Consider the following 24,788-nt stretch of genomic DNA (forward strand, 5'->3'; position numbering starts at 1 on the left):
GAATAGTCCCACTAGCCCCGTGATAGTACATTCAGAGCCTTGAGAGGCAGCGGACGAACAGTCCCACTAGCCCCGTGATAGTACATCCAGAGCCTTGAGATGCAGCGGATGAATAGTCCCACTAGCCCCGTGATAGTACATCCAGAGCCTTGAGATGCAGCGGATGAATAGTCCCACTCGCCCTGTGATAGTACATCCAGAGCCTTGAGATGCAGCGGATGAATAGTCCCACTCGCCCTGTGATAGTACATCCAGAGCCTTGAGATGCAGCGGATGAATAGTCCCACTAGCCCCGTGATAGTACATCCAGAGCCTTGAGATGCAGCGGATGAATAGTCCCACTAGCCCCGTGATAGTATATTCAAGAGTCTTGAGATGCAGCTGAGGAATAGATAGTCTCACTAGCCCTGTGATAGTACATTCAGAGCCTTGAGAAGCAGCGGATGAATAGTCCCACTAGCCTCGTGATAGTACATTCAAGAGTCTTGAGATGCAGCTGGTGATTAATCCCAATAGCCCATTTAGGTACATTCAGAGCCTTGAGAAGCAGCGGATGAATAGTCCCACTAGCCCCGTGATAGTACATTCAGAGCCTTGAGAAGCAGCTGATGAATAGTCCCACTAGCCCCGTGATAGTACATCCAGAGCCTTGAGATGCAGCGGATGGACAGTCCCACTAGCCCTGTGATAGTACATTCACGGCCTTGAGAAGCAGCGGATGAATAGTCCCACTAGCCTCGTGATAGTACATTCAAGAGTCTTGAGATGCAGCTGGTGATTAATCCCAATAGCCCATTTAGGTACATTCAGAGCCTTGAGAAGCAGCGGATGAATAGTCCCACTAGCCCTGTGATAGTACATCCAGAGCCTTGAGATGCAGCGGATGAATAGTCCCACTAGCCCCGTGATAGTACATTCAAGAGTCTTGAGATGCAGCTGATGAATAGTCCCACTAGCCTCGTGATAGTATATTCAAGAGTCTTGAGATGCAGCTGAGGAATAGATAGTCCCACTAGCCCCGTGATAGTACATTCAGAGCCTTGAGAAGCAGCGGATGAATAGTCCCACTAGCCTCGCGATAGTACATTCAAGAGTCTTGAGATGCAGCTGGTGATTAATCCCAATAGCCCATTTAGGTACATTCAGAGCCTTGAGAAGCAGCGGATGAATAGTCCCACTAGCCCCGTGATAGTACATTCAAGAGTCTTGAGATGCAGCGGATGAATAGTCCCACTAGCCCCGTGATAGGACATCCAGAGCCTTGAGATGCAGCGGATGAATAGTCCCACTAGCCCTGTGATAGTACATTCAGAGCCTTGAGAAGCAGCTGATGAATAGTCCCACTAGCCCCGTGATAGTACATCCAGAGCCTTGAGATGCAGCGGATGAACAGTCCCACTAGCCCTGTGATAGTACATTCACGGCCTTGAGAAGCAGCAGATGAATAGTCCCAATAGCCTCGTGATAGTACATTCAAGAGTCTTGAGATGCAGCTGGTGATTAATCCCAATAGCCCATTTAGGTACATTCAGAGCCTTGAGAAGCAGCGGATGAATAGTCCCACTAGCCCTGTGATAGTACATCTAGAGTCTTGAGATTCAGCTGACGAAGAGTCCCACTAGCCCCGTGATAGTACATTCAGAGCCGAGAGAAGCAGCTGATGAATAGTCCCACTAGCCCCGTGATAGTACATTCCGAGCCGTGAGAAGCAGCTGATGAAAAGTCCCACTAGCCCCGTGATAGTACATTCAAGAGTCTTGAGATGCAGCTGATGAATAGATAGTCTCACTAGCCCCGTAATAGTACATCCAGAGCCTTGAGATGCAGCGGATGAATAGTCCCACTAGCCCCGTGATAGTACATTCAAGAGTCTTGAGATGCAGCGGATGAATAGTCCCACTAGCCCCGTGATAGTACATTCAAGAGTCTTGAGATGCAGCGGATGAATAGTCCCACTAGCCCCGTGATAGTACATCCAGAGCCTTGAGATGCAGCGGATGAATAGTACCACTAGCCCCGTGATAGTACATCCAGAGCCTTGAGATGCAGCGGATGAATAGTCCCACTAGCCCCGTGATAGTACATCCAGAGCCTTGAGATGCACCGGATGAATAGTTTCCACTAGCCCCGTGATAGTACATCCAGAGCCTTGAGATGCAGCGGATGAATAGTCCCACTAGCCCTGTGATAGTACATCCAGAGCCTTGAGATGCAGCGGATGAATAGTCCCACTAGCCCCGTGATAGTACATCCAGAGCCTTGAGATGCAGCGGATGAATAGTCCCACTAGCCCCGTGATAGTACATCCAGAGCCTTGAGATGCAGCGGATGAATAGTCCCACTAGCCCCGTGATAGTACATTCAAGAGTCTTGAGATGCAGCTGATGAATAGATAGTCTCACTAGCCCTGTGATAGTACATTCAGAGCCTTGAGAAGCAGTGGATGAATAGTCCCACTAGCCTCGTGATAGTACATTCAAGAGTCTTGAGATGCAGCTGATGAATAGTCCCACTAGCCCCGTGATAGTACATCCAGAGCCTTGAGATGCAGCGGATGAACAGTCCCACTAGCCCTGTGATAGTACATTCACGGCCTTGAGAAGCAGAGGATGAATAGTCCCACTAGCCTCGTGATAGTACATTCAAGAGTCTTGAGATGCAGCTGGTGATTAATCCCAATAGCCCATTTAGGTACATTCAGTCTTGAGATGCAGCTGATGAATAGTCCCACTAGCCCCGTGATAGTACATTCACGGCCTTGAGAAGCAGCGGATGAATAGTCCCACTAGCCCCGTGATAGTACATCCAGAGCCTTGAGAAGCAGCTGACTAATAGTCCCACTAGCCCCGTGATAGTACATTCAAGAGTCTTGAGATGCAGCTGATGAATAGTCCCACTAGCCCTGTGATAGTACATCCAGAGCCTTGCGATGCAGCTGGTGAATAGTCCCACTAGCCCTGTGATAGTACATCCAGAAGAACCGTGGGTCTATAACGGAGCTTCAAGTACTCCGAGCGGCTGCAAAACTCCTACATAAGTGAGTTAGGCGCTAATAGAGCTATATAAGTCTCTATATCAGAATGTGTGCCAGGACAAACCTGTCGAAGGACCCACTGAGATTGTTGGTAAGACCCTTACAGAGATATGTTGGATTCCCATCAAATAGGTATGTAGATCAAGTGTTCTCATTTGGTCATCCAAAAATGGGGTGGTATGTCTCTTGATCAATGAGACCCATCCATCGCCCTTACTCAATTGGGTCGCACCATCAATCGCTAAGGTACCCATGAACAAATGATAAAGATGGGATCGAGTGCAGTGCAAAAATCAAAAGATGTGTGAGTTAAAAACAAGGGGTAAAAGTATCAATAGGCAAAAAACTCTAATGTAATTTGTCCTTTCCCTCGAACAAACAAGAACAATGCAGAGGAAGCAGTCTAAACATATAACTGCATTTACAAGGCCAACATGTTTCAGCCGGTAGGGACAAGATCCCATGGCTTTATTCAGGGCCAGAGTTCTAAGCATTAGCTACTGCATACATAAAGTGAACGTAACGACAATCTGTAAAGGATATACATAAATAGTCCAAAATCGTGTTCCTCTGTACCAAACGGTGTCTCTTACATCTGAATAGTACAGGTAGTGTACCTCACCTCTCCTGGATTCCAGCTCAGGACAAAGGAGGCCCCGCTCTGTCCGGCGTTGTCTCATTGCAGGACCCGAGCTTTGTGGGAGGCCTCAGATGTAAGAGACACTGTTTGGTACAGAGGAACACGATTTTGGACGATTTATGTATATCCTTTACAGATTGTCGTTACGTTCACTTTATGTATGCAGTAGCTAATGATTAGAACTCTGGCCCTGAAGAAAGCCATGGGATCTTGTCCCTACCGGCTGAAACATGTTGGCCTTGTAAATGCAGTTATATGTTTAGACTGCTTCCTCTGCATTGTTCTTGTTTGTTCGAGGGAAAGGACAAATTACATTAGAGTTTTTCGCCTATTGATCCTTTTACCCCTTGTTTTTCACTCACACATCTTTTGATTTTTGCACTGCACTCGATCCCATCTTTATCATTTGTTCATGGGTACCTTAGCGATTGATGGTGCGACCCAATTGAGTAAGGGCGATGGATGGGTCTCATTGATCAAGAGACATACCACCCCATTTTTTGGATGACCAAATGAGAACACTTGATCTACATACCTATTTGATGGGAATCCAACATATCTCTGAACGGGTCTTACCAACAATCTTAGTAGGTCCTTCAAAAGGTTTGTCCTGGCACACATTCTGATATAGAGACTTATATAGCTCTATTAGCGCCTAACTCACTTATGTAGGAGTTTTGCAGCCGCTCGGAGTACTTGAAGCTCCGTTATAGACCCCCGGTTCTTTTGTTGTTAGGATTACAGTTAGGGGGATACGAACTGGGCAGGTCTATAAATTTCCCTCAGACCCTTCTTCAATTGTTTGTGTTTTACATAGTACATTCGGAGCCTTGAGAAGCAGCGGATGAATAGTCCCACTAGCTCCATGAAAGTGCAACCAGAGCCTGGAGATGCAGCTGATGAATAAACCTAACGAATTAGTGCGTAGGCCAGAGAGCCTCCTAGTGGCAAGGAAGCCAGGCTGCACACACACAATGCACCATAACAGGCAACATTAGCAGAACTCCTTGCCTTAGATTACACAGGGCTTGACATTCGCACTTAGCACAGAGTGCCACTGTGTTACTTTATATAGAGTTACTTTAAAAAGACATTAAATTCACTCTTTAAATAAAACTGAATATAGACACAGATTTCAGAAACCGCTTTTATTTGAGAGCATTTTACCTTTCAAGCTTCGGTCATTTATTAGCATAAATCTCACAACATCACAACAGACATTCTTGTGTCAGTGCAACAACTTGGTGCTCGCAGGCTGCATTGGATTTAAAGCTTTCGGTTGAAGCTGGAGCCTCAGGATTCAGAGCCATGTTTTTACATCTGCAGAATCATTCGCTAAATTAATAATGCCTGTAAAAGGGGCTCAGTCCTCTTTTTTCAAGGCTAAGGCCACCACTGCTTTAAAAAGAATAAAACCCTGGTCCCCCTGGGTTAAAAAATCAAAGTGAAATTAACTAGCAAGAATATATTTGCTAATAGGTTAAAAAAAGGACCAGAAAGCATCATTCTGTAAACATCTGGATGCCCGATTGCTGTTTTGACTTAAAAAATAAAATAAAAATTACAGCAGCATGTTCGTTTGATAAATGCCTAATGGAAATCACATTATTACGAGTCGTAGCAAAGCTGAAATCAGTAGTGCAAAAGAACACATTTCAGTCCTGTACAAAACACAGCTAAGTGCAGAGGTTGTGGTCAGTTGATTAATGCAGGCAGCCCAAGTTTGGAACATTCATCGCTGGTAGCTATTGTTGAGTTTGCATATTTTATCCTACCTGGTATTCACTTATCATTTGCGATATATATATATATATAGCTAGATTTCAGGGGTGTGTGAAGCAAGTTGAGCCACTGCAGAGATTTCTAATGTATATATTTTCATTCCAGGCGAGATCAGTGTCATGAAGTTTAAGAACCAACTTCCTGGGGTTCTGGGAGACTTGGGCAGCCGGTAACAGTCTTCATTTAGGATTACTGGCACGCAGGGTAGGGAGTAGTACCCTCTTACGGGGCGCAGGACTTTTGTTCCATAGATTACGGAAACCAGGGCTGCATGTTTGTGTTCAGTTCCGGCCCAGGCACTCCATGTTCATGGCCTGCTGAATTCTGCAAGAGAGAAGACACAACATCTGTCAATCGAGTTATCCGTGTTCTCCCTGTTTTTTAATTTTGTATATTCACCCCCCTCCACAAAAAAAACCTTTAGATTCTATATGGCTTCCCTCCCACACCCGCCCAACAGCAACCACCACAAAGCATCTGGCATTGCTTGTGACTAATCTCACCAAACCTCAAGGAGGAACATGAAACTAGACAGCTGACTCAAAGACACCAAACATCAGCAAGTTAACTTCTGCTTACTACCCCGCTCTTGTGGTAGCTAGGGAAAATATTTTCTGAAGAGATGAAGGCCATAGTTGTTTCCAAAGTGCATTGCATGTGCACACCACCTAGAGTAGCATAGGATAACTGTCACAGTTTGGTCACCGGTGGGCTACTTAAAGTCAGAGACGTGCTATGTGCCTGTAAACACAGATCAGCAAGGACAAAGTGGACCGCGTGGCCACACAATCCAAAGCTGGGGTTTCTATTTTGAAACTTCGACCTAACTTTAAACATGGCGTACACTTTTTCAGGGTCAGAGGAACACCAGCAAAGAGGCAACAACTTTAGTTATACCAAAACCTGAGAAAGATCTCCAATACGTCTCAAATGAAGACCCACATCGCTTCTGAATCAAAACACCGACACACATACAAATAAACTGTCCAAACTTTGGGAAAGAATACTAACAACAACTATTCACCCTGGCCAAGTGGGTTTTGTAAGAGGGAGATTGCAAAGTTATAACACGTTCCTCGAGTGACATGCGTATCTGTGGTCATGGATCTTAAAAGGTCTTTGAAATAGTATCTAAGAATTTTGTCTGAAAATTAGTGGAATGTTTCGTATTTGGCAATTCATTTGTGCAATGTTCATTGCCTCCCAATGCTCACACAGAAAATGTTTATAAATAGGTCAACTATTCTACCATTTTAATTAGCACAAAGTACTAGCCAAGAAGGCTCCCTCTCACCATTTCTTTGTTCAAGGACTTTGCACCGCTCATTAAGAAGATCAGTCATGCTCCTCCATACAAGATAGAAAAGTGGAAATGTGTAGAAGATGCTTCAGCAAATTATATCATTTTCTTGCTATCTCCCAAGATTCCTCCATAACAATAAATAGCACGCCCCGCTTTTCAGAACCCTTCACCCCCACCTAGAATCAGCCTCTCTATGGAGTAGCTTCCGGCCTTCAGCCCTGTACAGTGCTCCACTGCCTTTTAGCCTGGTGTGCACTATACATCTACCACATATATGCAAACCTATCCAATTAGTTCTATAAAAAATATATGACATTGGAAATAATGCTTATGACATATGTTTCAAAGCATAGTACTTTATACAGACGAGAACTGTCCGATTCAAAAAATAAGAGGATGTGTCTGCTACGAATGAAACCTCGTGGGAAAGCTAGTAATTGCTGCGGTGCTCAACTACAAGCTAAGCATGCTGCGAATAATAGTTTATGAAATCTTGTTTATGCTTGTGATAATTTTTATAGCATATTCTATATCATCAAAATGTAGCTGATTTTTGCCTACTTGCACAAATATTGTAATGATTTTAATTAATTATGCAATAAAGGAATATTGACTGATTAACTAGTTTCTGAAATCTATTCCATGTTTTCGTAACATGATCAACAAATAGAATGAGACTGGCAAAAAGCTACAATGGCCTTCCAGAAATGAACAGCCCCAAATCAAATGATGGAACGAATGTTGAAGTATTTCCATAATTCCATATAGTGTTTAGAGCACATAACACAAAAGATTAATTGAAAGAGCGTCACATTAAGTCGATCCGTACTTATGGAACCCCTGTAGATCAGCGGAACCTGAAAACAGCGCCTTTAATTCGACAAGACAATTAGATTCAAATAGATCTAATGCTGCAATGTATGTTGAAAGTCTTTACACAAATAAACAAAGAAAGAAATATATTATAGTAAACCACAAAACACTAATACAAACATAATTGCAAAAACCTACACACACAATTACTTAATGATGCTACGAAGGGCAGTGGAACCCACTACATGAACTGCATCTGAGGATACCCTGGCAACTGGCAAGCTCCATACAGACCCACTCATAGAAAATGTGATCAATGTAAAATTCCTTTAATCACTGATTACCTAAGAGCAGTCCACAAATAATACAAGGCCCACACACGCAACAAAAAACTTCAAGCTGTAATACACTAGTATGCTGAGAAGTTTAACTGTTCGAAGATTTGAAGAAATGCATTGCCAGATAATACTGGGTTAAAGTACATTTGGCCACTGACGCCATGCCTCTCCCAACTAACTTAAGTCCATATATTACGCAGAACATTTTCCTAATCGCTGTCAAACGCGCATCGCTCATCTGTTCAACAGAGCTAAATGCGGGTACTCTGAGGATGCTGATGCAGAGGTTGCCTTGCTGAAAACGTATCCTTTGGCAGCGCAGTCCTGCGCAATACTGAGAGGAGTGTATCTGGTACACTCCAGTTTGTCATAAAGGTATCCTCTTGTTGTAGGTAAAGGTGTAAAACACCTACTGTATTCCAAACAGTGGACTCTTGTTTGCTTTGTGCCTCTTTGTGACAAAACACAGGCAAAACTGATCCTGCAAAACACCGTCACAGCATCACCCCAAGAAATCCCGCTCAAACAACATTTGACTGAAGGCAACCGAGCTAGTGTTACCTACACTGTCAGCAGAAAAATATGCTTTCAGTTACACCACTAACATGGACCTCTCTGCCTGCATATGCTTCTGTTCACCTGTTCCTCGCTCCTCTCTGGATACGGTGCAGTATATCTTACAATAATAATATAGAACTATTTGACATGCCTCGCGGTTTTTCGAAGAGCAAAGCATAGCTTGAACAAAAACAACTATGTCTAGACATATTATGAGAAATACTTTCAAAATAACCAGTCTGCTTGTACAACATGTTCTACTTAGTCTGTGCCTAGAGTTATTAGTTCGACCCTTAGTAACACTGTGTTTAGAACTGTTTTTATCTTCCTTTTACTTTAAGTAAAGTTTGACTTTATTATTCATTTACGTTTAAATTATGTAAATACCCTCTTTTAACACAGTGTAGGCAGAGGCAGGTGTTAAGTCAGTGGGTTTGCTGGGAAGCCTAAGAAGGGGTATTTGTGTAACAAGTGGACTGGGCTTGGTGCTCTGTGGGGGGGGGGGGCTAGGATGAAAGCTCTAGCATAGAATAGCACAGCAGGCCAGGGACCCTAGGCATTGAGAAGTCTGGTGGTCGGTGGAACCATTTCTATGCTAAAGGGAGGAGAGGACAGGAAAGGTAATGCAAGAGTGAATAGAGAACACATGTTCCCGGGGGCAGGGCATAGTCGTGGGGCGTCCAGGTGCATGGGACATAGTAGGCTGCGGTATCCAGTGGCACTGATTAACAGAACAAATAGGGCACATATTAGCTAAATGCCCTTTGTACTGGTTACCCGATTTGCTGACAAGCTGTGGGATACGAGTACTAGAGAGACAGTGGGTAGAGTTTGCCAAGGTTCACTGGTTGCAATTCATTCAAATTCACTGTGTGCACATCATCAGTCATGCAACAGTTGCACTTCATCTAACCTCACTGAGCAGAGACTGCTGACACTTGATGAAGCCATTTTATCCAAGGTCAATAAAAAGTCAAGTCATCAGTATAGTTCACTAACCATACCGTGGAAGTGCAACATCAACAAAACAGTGCCACCTCAAAGAATATAGTGGAAAGACGCTGAGTGTAAGGAGCAGTAGCAGAGTTCTACAGGACAAGATGTGGGGCAGATCTCTGATGCAGTTGTCTGGAGAACCAATGGGACAGGCCATTGTCAGTGGGTAAAGTAGCTCAACCGAGATCAGCCAGCCATCATATGTCGCTGTACACACGTTTCCCCTTGCATTCTGCAGCAAGTTGTCCATCATTCAGCAGTTGCTGTTTAACATGTATTTTGTCTTGCCACTGCTTCACCCAGATGTCCATCATGTTTTACCTGTCCCTTGCAGATGTGTGTCCAGACCATCCGAGATAAAACTAGCTATTCACAAACCCCTCAAGGGAACATTTGCAACCAACCACCTCTCCTTTATCCTTCGTCTGGGCAATACAACTCTTGCTTCCACGGCAGTCACCTTTGCTGACAAATGCAGAACTGCCATGTTTAATGGCCATGCTGATTTGAAAGCTTTGGACAAACATGGTTTTGTGCACTCAGTCATTCCAATAGTTAAGGATAAGAGGTTAAAAAGCTACACAGGAACTATACAAAATGAGGTGATGTGGCTGGACCACCAGGGAAAATTGTGCTACCAGTCGAAAAAAGGGATATTTGACATATGTGGACAGCATAGTGCAGTATGAATATTTACAAAAAGTTCATGAGGCAAACCCTGAAAAATGACAGCCTTCTGCGCTAATATATACTTTACCGATGCGTAAAACGACAATGCATCAAGTACTTACTTTCCAATGGGGTAGCGTCCTTCACAAAGGTTGACAAGAGCATAGAGGTGTCTCAGAGCATATTCATACTGTAAAAGGAAGGAAATATTTTTATTAAACCATATATTTTTAGCACTTCTATAGCATACTTTCACCTCGCCACTCCAAAGTTCTCAAACTGCAACAGGCCATTAAAGTAGTGAGAAGACTGGGAAAGGTACATACAATTTCTAAAAGACTGTTCATCTCAATTCAAAGAGTACAGTTAGCCATAAAACACTGCTGAGTACATATAAGAGTTTTCAAAGTGCGCAGCCATAAAGGTAAAACAACATTTTTAGAAAAATGGTTTTCCATAAGGATTTCAATACACCTAACAATCGGCTACAAATGTGATGTCTGGATATTGAAGAATAACTAGGAAGTGAAGAAAGTTCATGGTCTGGAAAGGGAGTTGCTTCAAGTGTGGTTGTACAAAGGGATCACTGTTCTTCATGAGGTGCGAGAGAATTGAATCCCAGAGGCAGGATGGACGGTGGGACAAACAAGTGCCTGGTCTTGGGGAAGCAGATATAACTACTTGGTGACTGTGAGCTGTTAACTCACACTAAAGATGATGGATCTGCAGGGTGATACAGGAGTGATGTGCGGCTAATGTATGTTGAGGTTTAACAGTGACAGAGTAAGACCCTCAGAATAGAGAATGTCCCAAGTGGCGCTCAAGTGTTGACACTTGAGATTGTAGAAAAAAAGTAGAAGGAACTCACGGTCGGAGTGTGCCAGTTAAAGCAGCGGGTTTTGAAGTACTCAAGAGCGGCCCGGTAACACTTGCGTTCATTGATGACCAGTCTCTCCGTCAGAATTTGTTGGGCGCGATCATCTGATCCGGTTACAGCGTACACAATCTTCTTCATGGTCTCTGCAATTAATTGTTTTGCCTAAAACATTGGAACAAAGTTTAGAAACAAATGTAGATTTCCAATTGAAACATACAAGCACACCCAGTTTTGGTAAAACAAAATAATAAAAATAAAAAAACAGACCTTGAGGACCGCTTGGGTTCACACTAGTTGGTAAAGTGAAAAAACCGGGACCAAAAAACCCAGCACTCCTGCTTCTGCAGTCTCTAACTTAACCGCACTGCTGCCCAGAAATAATAGTACCTGTTACACACCGGCCAATCTGGGGGTCCACCTCGTGCTAAGCACAGGAAAGATCTTCGAAATACTATCAACAACTTGTAACCTGAGATCTTCAACGGCAGAGATCCTAGTCAGATAACCAGCTACAGTAGCTAGGCCCACCTGGCCTGCTGCTTTCCACTCCAGATTTCAACATTTCCTCTCTCACTCAAATACAGCCAGCCTGCTCCCAACATTCTAAAGGTAACATCACAAACATTGTTTGGACAAATGATGTCATGTGCACAGAAGAAAACTCTCTCACACAGACATAAACACCACCACGTGCCAAAGAATAAACACAACAGCAGCTCCTGCCTCAAGGCAAACTCCAGGCAATGCACAAGGTGAGAATTATAAAATGTTCACAGCACAGCTCACTGGAAATAATCCAAAATACAGAAACGCTGTATGAACATAGTAACATTGGTTACTGAGTCGTCAGCAACTGTGCTTTTTCTAGTAAAGGATTAATTCCTAGAAGAGTTCAGTTTAGATTGTGTGGGTGTGTTTGGTGGGGGTGGGGGGGATATGACCAAGCACACTGATACAGCAGCCACCACACAAAGTGATTTAAGTGAGTGTTCGATACAGAAACAAAACTGGTTCGAGATGATTTGGATTGCGAATTGTTACCGCAAGGTGCGCTTTCATCTCGGTCAGGATGGCCATTGCCTTGTTAATGTCATTCGTGGCCATAAACTTTCTCTTCATGATGGCAAGGGGGACATCGGGGCTGGGAATGAGGTCGAGCTGCTTCACTGGCGGAAGTGACATAGGCAGAGCAGATTTACTTCCGAATCCCTGGAACTGCATCACTTTCATTTGGGAGATTGTCTGCAAAAAAACATATGGAAAGGATAATTCAACATATATGCTCTACACGGTTTATCCATCTTGGCTTGTACATTTTTTTATTTCAGTTTTATATTGCTGCTGCACATCTCCAATTATATTTGTAATATTCAAACCTTGCAACCGGTCAACTTATATTTCCAGCAAGTCTGTATTTGTAGAACGTATAACTGTTTGATCTGAAATAAACTGAGGGACAATAGTTGGAGAGTGTGGACGGTGTAGAATCAAGGACTGACGCAAGGTAGTCTGGGATGAGACGAGATGTGAGCGGGGAAGGATGAATATGCATATCTAGTTATAATCACATGATGATATGTGGGTGCTGGTAGAGAGCTACGGTCTCCTAATAAGATGGAACAAAGCCTTCTACTCCAGCAAACTTGATGTAGAGACAGCGAAGAAAGTGTGTTTTACTAAGTTTGAGTTCGTAAATGTGGGGAAGTAGTTCAGATTTTGTCCTGTATAGGGGGAAAGGTGGAAATGAATAGAGGAGGGCAGGAGATACCCACGATACCACACTAACATTGCAGTGGACGAAGAGGGTGGAAATCAGAAAATGATTAAAAGGCTTACCCCCTCATCACCTGGAATGTCCTGGGTGTGAGCACGCTGCATACAAGGCACAAATCTCACGCTTTTTTAAAACTTGGGGGTTGCAGGGGGGCTAGGCTTAACGGCACGTAATCCAATTTAGCATAGTAGGAGGGCAACGCCTGCAACCTAGATCGAGAGGGCAAATATACGCAATGAGTTACTCATAACACGCTGAGGGAGCACCACTTTGGAAGAGCCGTGGGGAATGGACATGACATTGATCTAAAGGAGTGAAGATATGTGTTCACGGTCAGTGGGGTAGATGGTGTACTTGTAGCACCGTAGTCCTCGTATTCCCATGTCATTTATTCCCCTAAAGTAAAAATAAAACAGCTCTCTTCAATACATTATTTTGAGAACTGGGGAGGTGGACTTACTGTCCATTCCTATTGAGCAGTGAATTCAGTAGTGTGATGGATTTAAATTGGCACCAATCACAACCTCCACTACCCCAAGCACAAACAAATGAAATCACGAAAGCGTGAGGCAATGCATACATACATTGGACAACAGTGGATATATGGAAGAACTGATATCCCCTGATATGGAATACTCATTCTATTCCCTGGTACATGATCTTCTGGTAAAGTTAGATCACGTAGTATGTTCCAGGCCACAGTGTGGCATACAGAATATTTGTGGAGGACCTTTTCTTGTCATAACCCCCTCTCACTAGTATCAAGCGGGGAAGAAGGGCGGCGCGGATTCCAACATGGAGAATACAGAGAACAATGTTGGAGGGCACAGCCTTCTGTGCCACTACTGAGGAATCCATGGATTATTATTTCAAGGATTGCGAAGGGACTGCCTCATTGTTGCTGACAGAATGAGACATTTTCAAGGCTGTAGTTAGTGGAACATTAGATTCAGAAAACTACAGGAGCTAAAAGAAAGTTGGATCAGGAGTTGAAAAGATTGGAAGGTAACCTGGGATAGAGAAAAATATTGCACCTTAATAGAAAGGCAAAAGTGTGTGGTTTATCAGCATAGATGATGAAAATTGGAGAGGGTTAAGGCTGGTAGATTGCTGGCATCGGTGATCCGACCAGAAGAAAGGGATCCATTGTTGACAGTATTAGAAGAAGAAGAAGAAAAAAGGGGGTTACCAAGCACACAGCGAGAAATAAACAGGGAAGTTTATGAATACTGCACTAGGTTATACAGCAAGAGGAATAGACGACCCCAGAAGAAATTGAAAAGTACCCCTGAGAGGTAAGCTTCCTGCATGTAGACCAAGAAACATAGGAGGGAATGGAGTTACCAATAATGGCTGTGGAAATTTAAAGCACTATCTCGGAATTATCAGCGGGGAAGATGCCAGTGACAGATAAGCTTCCACAAGAGTTTTACAAAACATTTGTGGATCACCTAGCGCTTAGGCTTATCACACTGTATGCAGCAGTGCTTGAGGAGGGCCGCTTTGCCCATTCCCCACCTCCACCGCCCCCAACAATGGGGAACATATTCTGACTAGTCCAGATTGATTTTCCGCAGATGTGGATTTCCAGGCAGAACCCGGAACAGTAAAATTACAAGATGGCTTGTTCAATGCCTTGATTGCATCGTGGACCGCATAGCCTGAGGATTACCACTGACTGCAGACCTGATGTGCCCAACAAGGCACCTTACTTGTACATCCTGATACAACTTACAGCAAATTAGAAAACCATTTCTGATGCTGCAAAAGTCCCCATATTGATGTTATACGCCTTGAAAAAGCCCCAGGTTTGTATGCCAGAAGGGGGCAAAACATGTGTTGGCTGTTCTGGCTATTTTTACTGAGCACATGTGATTCTGACAATTAAGAATCACGTGTTTGAATCAATAAACTGATTATGAGTCATCACTGAATGGAATTTTCAGAACAATCGTAACTTTATTGCACTTGCCCTAGTTTAATCGACATACTCTAGGAAATAGCATCATACCGACCACTATTCATACGGAACACATTATAAAATCCTTGGGAAAATGTTGCCTTTCATGCACGTTACTTGATTCTGACCAAAATAGGTTAATCCCTGGGCACAATACATATTGAACATAAGAAGGCTGTTTCAAGTTATGGAGGAACAAAAGGGGGTGGTGATGGACGGAGCATCTGAATCAATCAAACACTCACGCACACTTTTTGACTGGGTGTGAGTGTTTGATTGGTTCAGATGCTCCGTCCATTACCACCCCCTTTTGTACCGCTTTTGGCCGCCATGAGTGTGGCAGGGTATGCTCAGACGTGAGTCCCTTGCTCACTTTGCCACTGGATTCAAGCAAGCCAGGCTGAAGACGGCTGGAATGCCAGAAACCGGTCCTCGGAAGCTTGTTTCCGGTTCAGGGAAGGCATGGCTTGGCAGTTCGGGCTGCACTGTTCCCATGAGGCACAGGGTCAGACTGATTTGCATATAGCCATGTCTGAACTGGGGTGGCAGAGTGGGATAAAGAATGGTGATGGATTAAACCCAGATCTTTTGACTGGGTGTGAGTGTTTGATTCGTTCAGATGCTCCGTCCATTACCACCCCCTTTTGTACAGCTCAAATTATGGAGGAAGCCTTACTGATTGACCAAATTCAATAGTGCTGGCTACAGGTCTGGAAAAAAAATCTCTGATTCCCAAAGCTGCCTATATCTGTTTCGGTACTCAAGAAATTCCAATTGGGATCACATATGGTAAAGTGGATATCGTCACTGTACACTAATCCTAAAGTGGGCGTTTGTAGACGAGAAGTAAAATTAGCCCACTATAGTGTTAGCAGGAGGACACATGAATGCCCAGTGACACTACAGCTCTTTGCCCTTCCAGTGAAATGTTTTGGCGCTAAAATAAGGGTTGAGGTGCAGCAATCAGAGATGTGACCACAGCATTCATGTAATATCACTAAATGCCCATGATATGCTACAACAGATAAAAGATAAGGATTAGAGATGAATTGGACGAAATCATATTTCAGCTGTCTGCCCAGGACAAAGGTAGGATGCGGAACGAAACAGGAAGCAAACACCTTTGTGTACTTATGAGTGAGACTATATCACACACAAACAGACTTGTTTGAGGGCAATATAGTGGGTTTTATCACAGCTCTGAGATTGCAGGCTTCGTGTTGGAAGACTTTGCTGCTCTCAGTGGTATGGAGGTATGCCCACGCAAAAAGAGTAATGTTCCCTCAACTCCTGTACTAGTTCACCCGTCTCCCAATAATGATTCCAGTGAAGATCTTTAAGGATTAAACATTTTACTAAGAGACTTGATTTTAAACATTATTATTATTATTATTCTGAGTTTTGTATAGCGCCTGGTTACCAATAGGCATCCCAGCGCTTCCAGAACATAACACTACTAAAAAAATGAAGGGATTAAACGGAAAAGAAGAAAGTTTTAAAAGTTTACGGAAACGAAGCAGACTAGCTTCCGATCGAAGTTGTAGGGGCAATGAGTTCCACAGGGAGGCCACATTTATTGAGAACCTTCTGCCACCTGTTCTAGCCTTTTTCACCCTGCCAACCTGGAGGAGATGTTGATGGTCAGAGCGAAGGGAACGAGAGGCCTTGTAAGGCTGGACCATCTCCTCAAGAATAGGAGGGCCTACCCCGTGTAGAACTTTGTGGGCAATACAAAGGGACTTGAATTTCACCCTGTCCCTCACAGGGAGCCAGTGCAATGTCCTCAACGCCGGGCGGGCAGATTGACGCCTGGGGAGACCCGTCAAAAGCCTGGCAGCCGCGTTCTGCACTTGCTGCAGTTTATTCAGGGTGGATTCGGGCGCGCCCAGGAATAGCGCATTGTAGGCATTAGGTGGCATTTGGGAAGTTGCCACTGCTTGTAGATCAAGGCAGAACTTGTGCTCCAGACTTTGAACTTTACAGCTTATCAGCCCAAACACAGTGGCTGGACCAGTAGGTAGATGGAATCAATATATACCCAAGCCCAAGATGAGTTAGAAGAAGACAAGGGATACAATCACTATATATGCTGTGACTTCCCTCTTCCAGACTGACACGAGAAGCCTTACAATGCTATCACAGGGTATTACATAGGAGGTGGATGAGCATGACATATGCAACAGCCTTTCCTTTCATGGGGATTTCCATAAGGGCTGGGAATCAATTGAAAAACAGCAACTGTCCGAGACAGTGGGGATCGCTAAATTAGCAGACATCTCACACACATACTAACACTAATTTTATATATATATATATATATATATATATATATATATATATATATATATATATATATATATATATATATATATTATATATATATTTTCAAACAAGTGCCCTGAAGCATTAGGCGCGCACACGACATCACTCTGCCTTCGGCAATAAGAATGCAGCCTGCTTTCTGTTCCACTCTTCAATTTCAGCTGCCAACGCGTTTCAAGGTTTTGCAACCTCGTCTTCATGGGCTTTAAACAAACGCCATTTGACACTCGCATTCATTGCATTTCCGGTTTTATTCACAAGCATCCCACAGTGGGCGTAAGCTTAGTATAATTGCTCTATTAGTGCCTGATGGGACCTGTAGTTCCAATGCAAGAATATTGTACCTTTTGTAAGTTCAAATGCTCCGTTTGTATCATTTAATGTTCATTCCTCCTGTAGTAGGCTGTGTCCCAGAAAGCAGACTTAATCTGCATATCGAGCGATGTGCTATTCCAGATTTTCATAGTTCAAACCTGTAGCCTTGATCTGCTGGTGACTGGCTTCCATCCCAGCTGGTCAATGGTGCAGCTCCTCACGACCAGGCTGCCGTGCTGTAAAGTTTTCAAACAAGTGCCCTGAAGCATTAGGCGCGCACACGACATCACTCTGCCTTCGGCAATAAGAATGCAGCCTGCTTTCTGTTCCACTCTTCAATTTCAGCTGCCAACGCGTTTCAAGGTTTTGCAACCTCTTCTTCATGGGCTTTAAACAAACGCCATTTGACACTCGCATTTGGATCGGCACAGGAGGCAAAAACTTTGAATACAGAACGCACTGAAGGTTACAGCGCACTACATGACCCAGCATGCAGCAAGTGAAAACATCAGCTGAAATGCGACGCCCAACAGAGGGTTAAAAAATGGAAGCACCAACACATCAAGGGTCGCGTAGGTGAGCTGTGATTACCTGAACCTGCGGCGCCTCTTCTCCGCTCTGACGAAGCTCACAGTGGTGAGCGAAATGCATTAGAGCCTAAACAGAAGATGCCGTTTTAAAAGGACAATAAATATTTTTGTAAAACCGGAAAGAGTCCGCGACTCATTCCCTCTCTCGTGTAGAGAGGTTTGTTTGAATATAAATGTGGCAAGGTCCAGCCCAAGAGTCACGCAACGCCCGCCAAGTGCGCCAGAAACACCCGAAACCGGAACACCTTGTTTTGGAACGTGGAGACACGAAGGGTGCGGGTTGCCGCCACAGACTGGACTGTGGTTAGGGTCCCTGCTGATGTTTAAAAGGACATTTGTTAGGGTTTCCGGATCGGCACAGGAGGCAAAAACTTTGAATACAGAACGCACTGAAGGTTACAGCGCACTACATGACCCAGCATGCAGCAAGTGAAAACATCAGCTGAAATGCGACGCCCAACAGAGGGTTAAAAAATGGAAGCACCGACACATCACTAGATGCCTTCGGGTGATACGCGCGCTATATAAGTCTACATACATTTACATTTACATCAAGGGTCGTGTAGGTGAGCTGTGATTACCTGAACCTGCGGCGCCTCTTCTCCGCTCTGACGAAGCTCACAGTGGTGAGCGAAATGCATTAGAGCCTAAACAGAAGATGCCGTTTTAAAAGGTCAATAAATATTTTTGTAAAACCGGAAAGAGTCTGCGACTCATTCCCTCTCTCGTGTAGAGAGGTTTATATATAGCTAATCATGTAGCTGCAGAAGGTACTACTATGGGGTGGCAGGAGCAGCCTTGACGTTGTGAATTGGTTGAAAATACAAGTGGGAATTACATGTAGAAAGAGAACTTCATGAAAAGGAATGAGAGAAAAATATTACATGGAGCAAACATAGCCCCTCAAATGACTGTCAAGATGTACAAGTAACGCTCACAGGTTGCCCACACTGCAGGAGTCGCAGGTAAAAGCATGCTACGGGCGTGCACTTTGTTGGCAAGATATCATGGAGGTACTCACACAGATAAGAAGACGTGAAGATTAAAATACAACTGATTCATAGGTTCTGGGCATGGGACCACACCCTAAAAACGTGGAGGTGGACACAAAATATTTGGATATGGCACTTTTAATTACAAAAGGAAACATTACAATTTATTGGAAGGAACGGATGGGTCCACCCATAACCATGTGGTACGAGCAGTGTTGCTATGGACTGTGTGCAAAAGTCAAACCCTTCACAGGGCCATAGGAAATAACCTATAGCTAATGCATGTGACAGTTATATTGATTCACACACAGTATCAAGAATGAACACAAGAATGCCCCCAACAAGAACACTTCTTGAGCCCAGGAGCGGAGGAAAGAAGAGTGATATTAAAATAACAAAAATTAGAACAAGTAAGAACACACACCTAAACCTAGAACGACCTAGAACGAGTGGACTTTGATGCAGCCACAAGTGCTCAGGCCCTTTAGAATTCAAACATGCCCAAGGGCATCAGTGAGAAAAACAAAGAACACGTTGCGGTGCACACTCTGGAGCAAATACCTGCACCGTGGTTGGGAAATGTTTTAATTAGAGATAGCTTATTTATCTTGGCATACACAGAAAATTGAAGAAGAGTACATGGAAATGGAAATTATTAAAAGTGTATATATTTAACTACATTTACGAACTGAGAAAATAGCAAACATGTTTTTTAAAGAACTCTGTACTTATGTAACAGTTTGTAAATGTCTCAGAGCACCTTAGGGTCCTTGTTCTAGTATTCCTCTCTCTTAAATCTCAAGTGCTAAAAAGAATTCAATTTTAATTTAAAACAATCTTTCCAATTGTGCTTTGATAAAACAAGACAAGGTTGACTCTACTCAAGATTAGAAATTACTGAGGAGGTATGTGATGGGCGATGTCTTTCCACGCGGGTGGGTATGTATATAGCATAGTCTATGCTGCCACTCATTTGAAAGAGGCTTATGAAGCAGGGCATGTTCCAGCGGCAGCCTCCCCTGTGTCCTAACACTGCCCAAAACCTCACTGCTTCCGGCAGACCCAAGACAACATGTTTAAGTCACATACATTCCTGGCAGACTCCTTTCTGGCTATAATCCCACAACAAACCCGCCCACCCCCCCAACCCTCTTTGTCATCAATCAAACGCAGCCGCCTTGCTTGCTAGAAAATGACCAGTGCCTTGTTATAAACTGAGAATTACCTCCTTGCTGATAATAACAAGCATTGCAAATGTAATAGGTCTCGCATTTGGTGTTGGAGTTATAGGCTTTACAAATGTCAATTTATTTAGACCTATTTTACAAAAACAAGGAAACCTAATTTATGGGTCTGGGACCTTGGGTGCAAAGTATTTTACAGGAACAGCAGTCCCTAACATGGAAACAATTTGCTGTGAAAATTCATATGGAGATACAATGATGCCTATATTTATCTGTCCAACTGGACATAATGGTTTAATGTGAGAAATTAAAAGAAAGCAAAGAAAAGCGTCGCTCGCCAAAGTAAATTTTTTCAATATAGTAAGCTTTTCATAAGCAGCACACCGCCTATGCCGTGCTGCTTACTAAAAGCATATAATATTAAAAAAATATAGTTTGGTGAGCCGCACCCAAGAAAAGAAAGGCAAGGCCGCCATTGTTAACGATGAAGGCGTGCCTCCCTGCTGTGTGCAGGGTGTAAGCCAAAGTGGGAGAGCTTATCGTGCCTCTGCAGCTAGGAGGTCATGAATAAAATGGTGCTCACAGACTGTCCTCACTACTGACAGAGGGGAGTAAGAGGAGCCAATTGAAAAGATGGGCGGAAGGGTGGGTGGAGCTTCAAGTCCATACCTGAATACAGCATGTCTCGAAGAGACAGCGCAAGCTCTGGCTAGGCTAGGCGAGACCAACTGTGGTCTCCTCGCCAACAACAAAAATTGAGAAATGGAAATGCTTCCTGCCACTAGAAATACGCCTGCGTAGCCTTCCATTCATTTGGCCTGTCTGCGCCATTCAAGAAGATAAACTACCATCAGTAAATGTGCCTTTTCACCCCAATAATAGCAATCCAGCCACTAGAAGAACAACACACTGATCTTTGGCACTGTAGGATCTCCTCAGTGAAGTGCAGCTTTGGCCACTATGACACAATGAGCTCCGGATACACCTCTTCAATTACCCTCTCGCTTTTGGATCTCACTCAGACAGAAAAACGAGATGGATGAAAATTCTTGCATCAATCCTAACCACTGGCAATTCCACTGGGCACCATTGTATTCACTTAGGTTTTGTTTGTCAGGTTCGAAATCAAGAGCAGCTTCCTCGCTGCTTGGGAAGCAGTAGTTTCCTTGGGCACTCACTTTATTGCCATATTGCATCACGTGGCTGGTGTTTGTGTGCTTCTTCACAAGCTGGAATTGCTTATGCAAGGATTCTTTCTTCAAGTCCTCCTGAAAAACAAACAGACCAGGTTACTGGCATATAATAAATTGAAAACTGGGGCAGCTGTGCTCTTCTTGCCCACTAGACGTCGAAGAAATGAGTTGGAGAATAACGAAAACATCAGAGTCGCATAATATGAGTTCATTTTCACATTACTATTAAACAGAATAACCAGCACATGTTATAAGCTGGGAAAGGGCAATCACATAGGGCCTGGCCGTAAAGGACAGTCGTGAATATTTAGTCTTCTATGTAGTCTACTTTGCACACTACTTTTGTTGCTCGAGATCCTGGCCACTTTGTTGTGCACACTCAACACACCTAAAGCGATCACAGTTCTCACTTTGCCAGCCACCCCCTGAGTCAAAACGTCATTGCCGGTTCCTACCTGTCCAACATCACTGTTGTTCCCTATAAACTTTTTTTTTTTTAAATTTCAGTACTTCCCCAACGTAAGAATATTATTACATTTCTCAGTATGAAAAATCATTATCTGATTGCTATGCTGTACTCTAGGTTGTCGTTCGGACTACACAACATTCTTAAACATGGTAAACTAAACTAAAAAAAGGTAATCAGAACACAAAAATAATCCATGATATAATCAAACTAAAACATCAAGATTTTAATCGGTTTCCTGAAATGGAGGGTAGTGTTAACTTCCCACAGGGATGCGTTCACGGATTTAATTATTTTAAAGGAACAGATTATCTCCCCTCCTGGGCTGGTCCCGTTTATTCACGACAACAAAAGGAGGAGCCTTGTGGGTTTATAAACTCCGTTTATTTTTCAAATCGTTTCAGGGCGGTCGACAGATTTATGGCAAATTGTCAATATTTTTAAAGTGAGTCTGCCCACTACTAAACCGTGAAGTTTGCATGAGTTGGGTGCACTGCTGTTGTGCCGTGGTTGGATGATTCCTCTCATACCAATGCGCTTTATGGTGTCTGCATCATCATGGCAGTAGCAGTTATAAAACGTTGAACCAATTATGGGTCAATAAGGTCCAGGCAAACACGGCTGGACCCTTTATAGACATCTGGGACAGTAATGAGATGTTGACATTCTTGCATTGACTTGTTAATCTATTGCCATACTGGACTCAAAAATTATTCAAATGTGAACTTTTACAGTTGCCTAAGACTATATCCAGATAGCTGAAATGGAAACAGTTTTGACCCATCCAACCTTGAATGCTGGCAAATACTGCATGATTGGTCGGTAGGATCTGTTGTGGGCAACTGGAGAGACTGACCATGACCTGAGGAGCAACTGCAACCTCGCTGAAGCATACTTCAGCGGCCATATGTTAGATGTGAGAACGATTTGATTTAATATTATAAAATACACCATAACTGTTCCCGCATGCACTGCAGTACCAGTGCATGTTTGAGAAACGAACCCTAAACTATAACTCAACAATTGTGGTTAATGTTACCCTGCTCATTGATGCATACAGATTTACACTAGGTAGTTTAGAGAAATGGCCCTAACCACATTTTGCAGCTCCTTTATGAACAACTAAGGGGCACTCATTATAAGGCTTTACATCCCTTTCTTCTCCAGTGCTTGGCTGCACTATGTCCCAGGCATTTCCAAAAGTGCTCCCTTACTTTACATTTCTGATGGCAATGACCTTCAGCAGAGTTAGGGTGGTGCCCCTTGTCCTCTGCAACTTTTCTGTCTTTTCCAGATTTTTTGCAGGCATGACGGGGGCAGTCTGTTTCCGTCCCAGTGGCACCTTCACAGTGTCTCCACTGTACTGATTAAAAGAGACAGTGCTCTCCATGAGCCGCATCTATCTCAGGATCAAAGAGCCTTAGCCAGCTTCCGGGCCACTGGCTCCAGATACAGACTTCGTTAGCCGCTTCCCATTCTATATTGCTCTACGGCAACAACTGGTCAGTCTTCTGGCCTACTGGAGAGCTTTGCTCCAGGAGGAGGGCAGGGCTATTCTTCATCTGAACAGGAGGAGTGTTATACGGTACATTCCACAAGCACGGTAAAGGCTTTAATTCCTTGTGGAAAGTGGTATTAAAAAGCAGAGGAGACTAGTGGGATGGTCCTACGCAAAGGAAGAAGGAACAAGTTGAGGGGTGAGCCAGATAAAACTGCACTTTGAACAAAAGCCACGGATTCAGCTTGTGATTTTCAGAGACCTAACTGGAAACTCCAGGGACAGAAGCGACACATAAAGAGCCATCTGCATCTTGGCAGTCATTTTGGTATTCAATCCTGCCTTTCCTTAGTCTGTAGCTTACCTCCAGCTCATGAGCGGGGCCTTCGGAATTTAGTTATATCAATCAACATAAGAGTGTCAATAATTACAGGAACCAGATGCTAAGATAAAAATTCTGAGAAATTATAGAATTGCTAGCATCAGAGGAGACTGTTAGTATAGTGGGAAAAATAGAGTGTACGTGCTCAGAGAGAACTAAAAGGACCCTCAGCCCCCAGCTGAAAGCTGGTAGCCAGTTGTCTTCATTGGGTCCCAGATAGTTGCAAAGAAACTGAGAAAAAGGTGACTTAAAAAGAGTGTGGACTACTCCTCAAAACTATTTTAATGAGAGGGTAGCTCTAACTCTGTTAAAACCAGTGCAAAAAATAAGGACTGCTAAGTGGTTGTGTAAATTTGAACCAATAAGTCCTATTGATGGTGCAACAAGAATATTAATACTAAGAAATGGTCAACATGTTTCTGCTAACGAGCATACAATCAGCTCAGCATTCGTCAGGACCAGAAAAAAGCACATTCCTACTCCCTCGTGGACACCCCCTAAAGTGTCCAAACCTGTGGAGTAAAAAAAGAACTAATACGACCTGATTTGTCGAAGTTCTTTATGGAGATTTCTTCCCAATGTCTCTCCTCATTATGGGAGACTTGAAAAATACGATATCGTGGTGTAGTAATCACCAGGGGCTTGGCGGCAGGAGGAAATCTTCACGCCCAGACTTATATCTTTCTGAACGGCTCCCCACTAGAGAACCTACAGCAGCCACATCCGCCACCTGAGTCTACGAGTCTTCGGAATTTAGACCACAAGTGTTCAACTGTACCATAGCAAAAGTGTCATCTCCTAACTCCTTCCCACCAGTGCCTTCAGGAATCCACTATTAATGGATTTCCAGCTTTACAGCCCTACATCTAAAATAATAACGGGGGAGCAATCGTAGCAGAGTTAGGTTTCTTGCTTCATGGAAGGTAACCTCTTACAATGGCAGTCCTCCTCGCCACACCGTGCAAGAAACAGAATACAGAAAGAAAAAGAGAGAAGACAGACACACTGTGACCTTTTATTAAAACAATGGATTGCCAAATATTTTTACAGGAGGACACCATTGCAGCAGAATCGACAGGAAAGAGCAATAAAATCCTAATGT

The 24,788-nt window shown here is 43.5% G+C and overlaps 1 protein-coding gene across 2 annotated transcripts in view; it reads right to left on the reverse strand.

Moving 5' to 3' along the window:
- Nucleotides 1–4,807: 4,807 nt before the first annotated feature.
- The window catches only part of LGMN (legumain), a 95,363-nt gene continuing 75,382 nt past the window's right edge, over nucleotides 4,808–24,788 (reverse strand). For both annotated transcript variants that reach the window (XM_086937693.1, XM_086937694.1), the window contains exons 10-14: nucleotides 21,326–21,415; nucleotides 12,052–12,252; nucleotides 11,002–11,172; nucleotides 10,256–10,323; nucleotides 4,808–5,780 (exon numbers count right to left, since the gene is read on the reverse strand). In XM_086937693.1, the coding sequence (XP_086793819.1) occupies nucleotides 5,738–5,780; nucleotides 10,256–10,323; nucleotides 11,002–11,172; nucleotides 12,052–12,252; nucleotides 21,326–21,415 (573 nt within the window). In that variant the 3' untranslated portion in view covers nucleotides 4,808–5,737. The remainder of the gene's footprint in view (nucleotides 5,781–10,255; nucleotides 10,324–11,001; nucleotides 11,173–12,051; nucleotides 12,253–21,325; nucleotides 21,416–24,788) is intronic.

The sequence above is a fragment of the Lissotriton vulgaris genome, chromosome 9 (genome assembly GCF_964263255.1).
Source record: "Lissotriton vulgaris chromosome 9, aLisVul1.2, whole genome shotgun sequence".
NCBI classification, from domain to species: Eukaryota; Metazoa; Chordata; class Amphibia; order Caudata; family Salamandridae; genus Lissotriton; species Lissotriton vulgaris.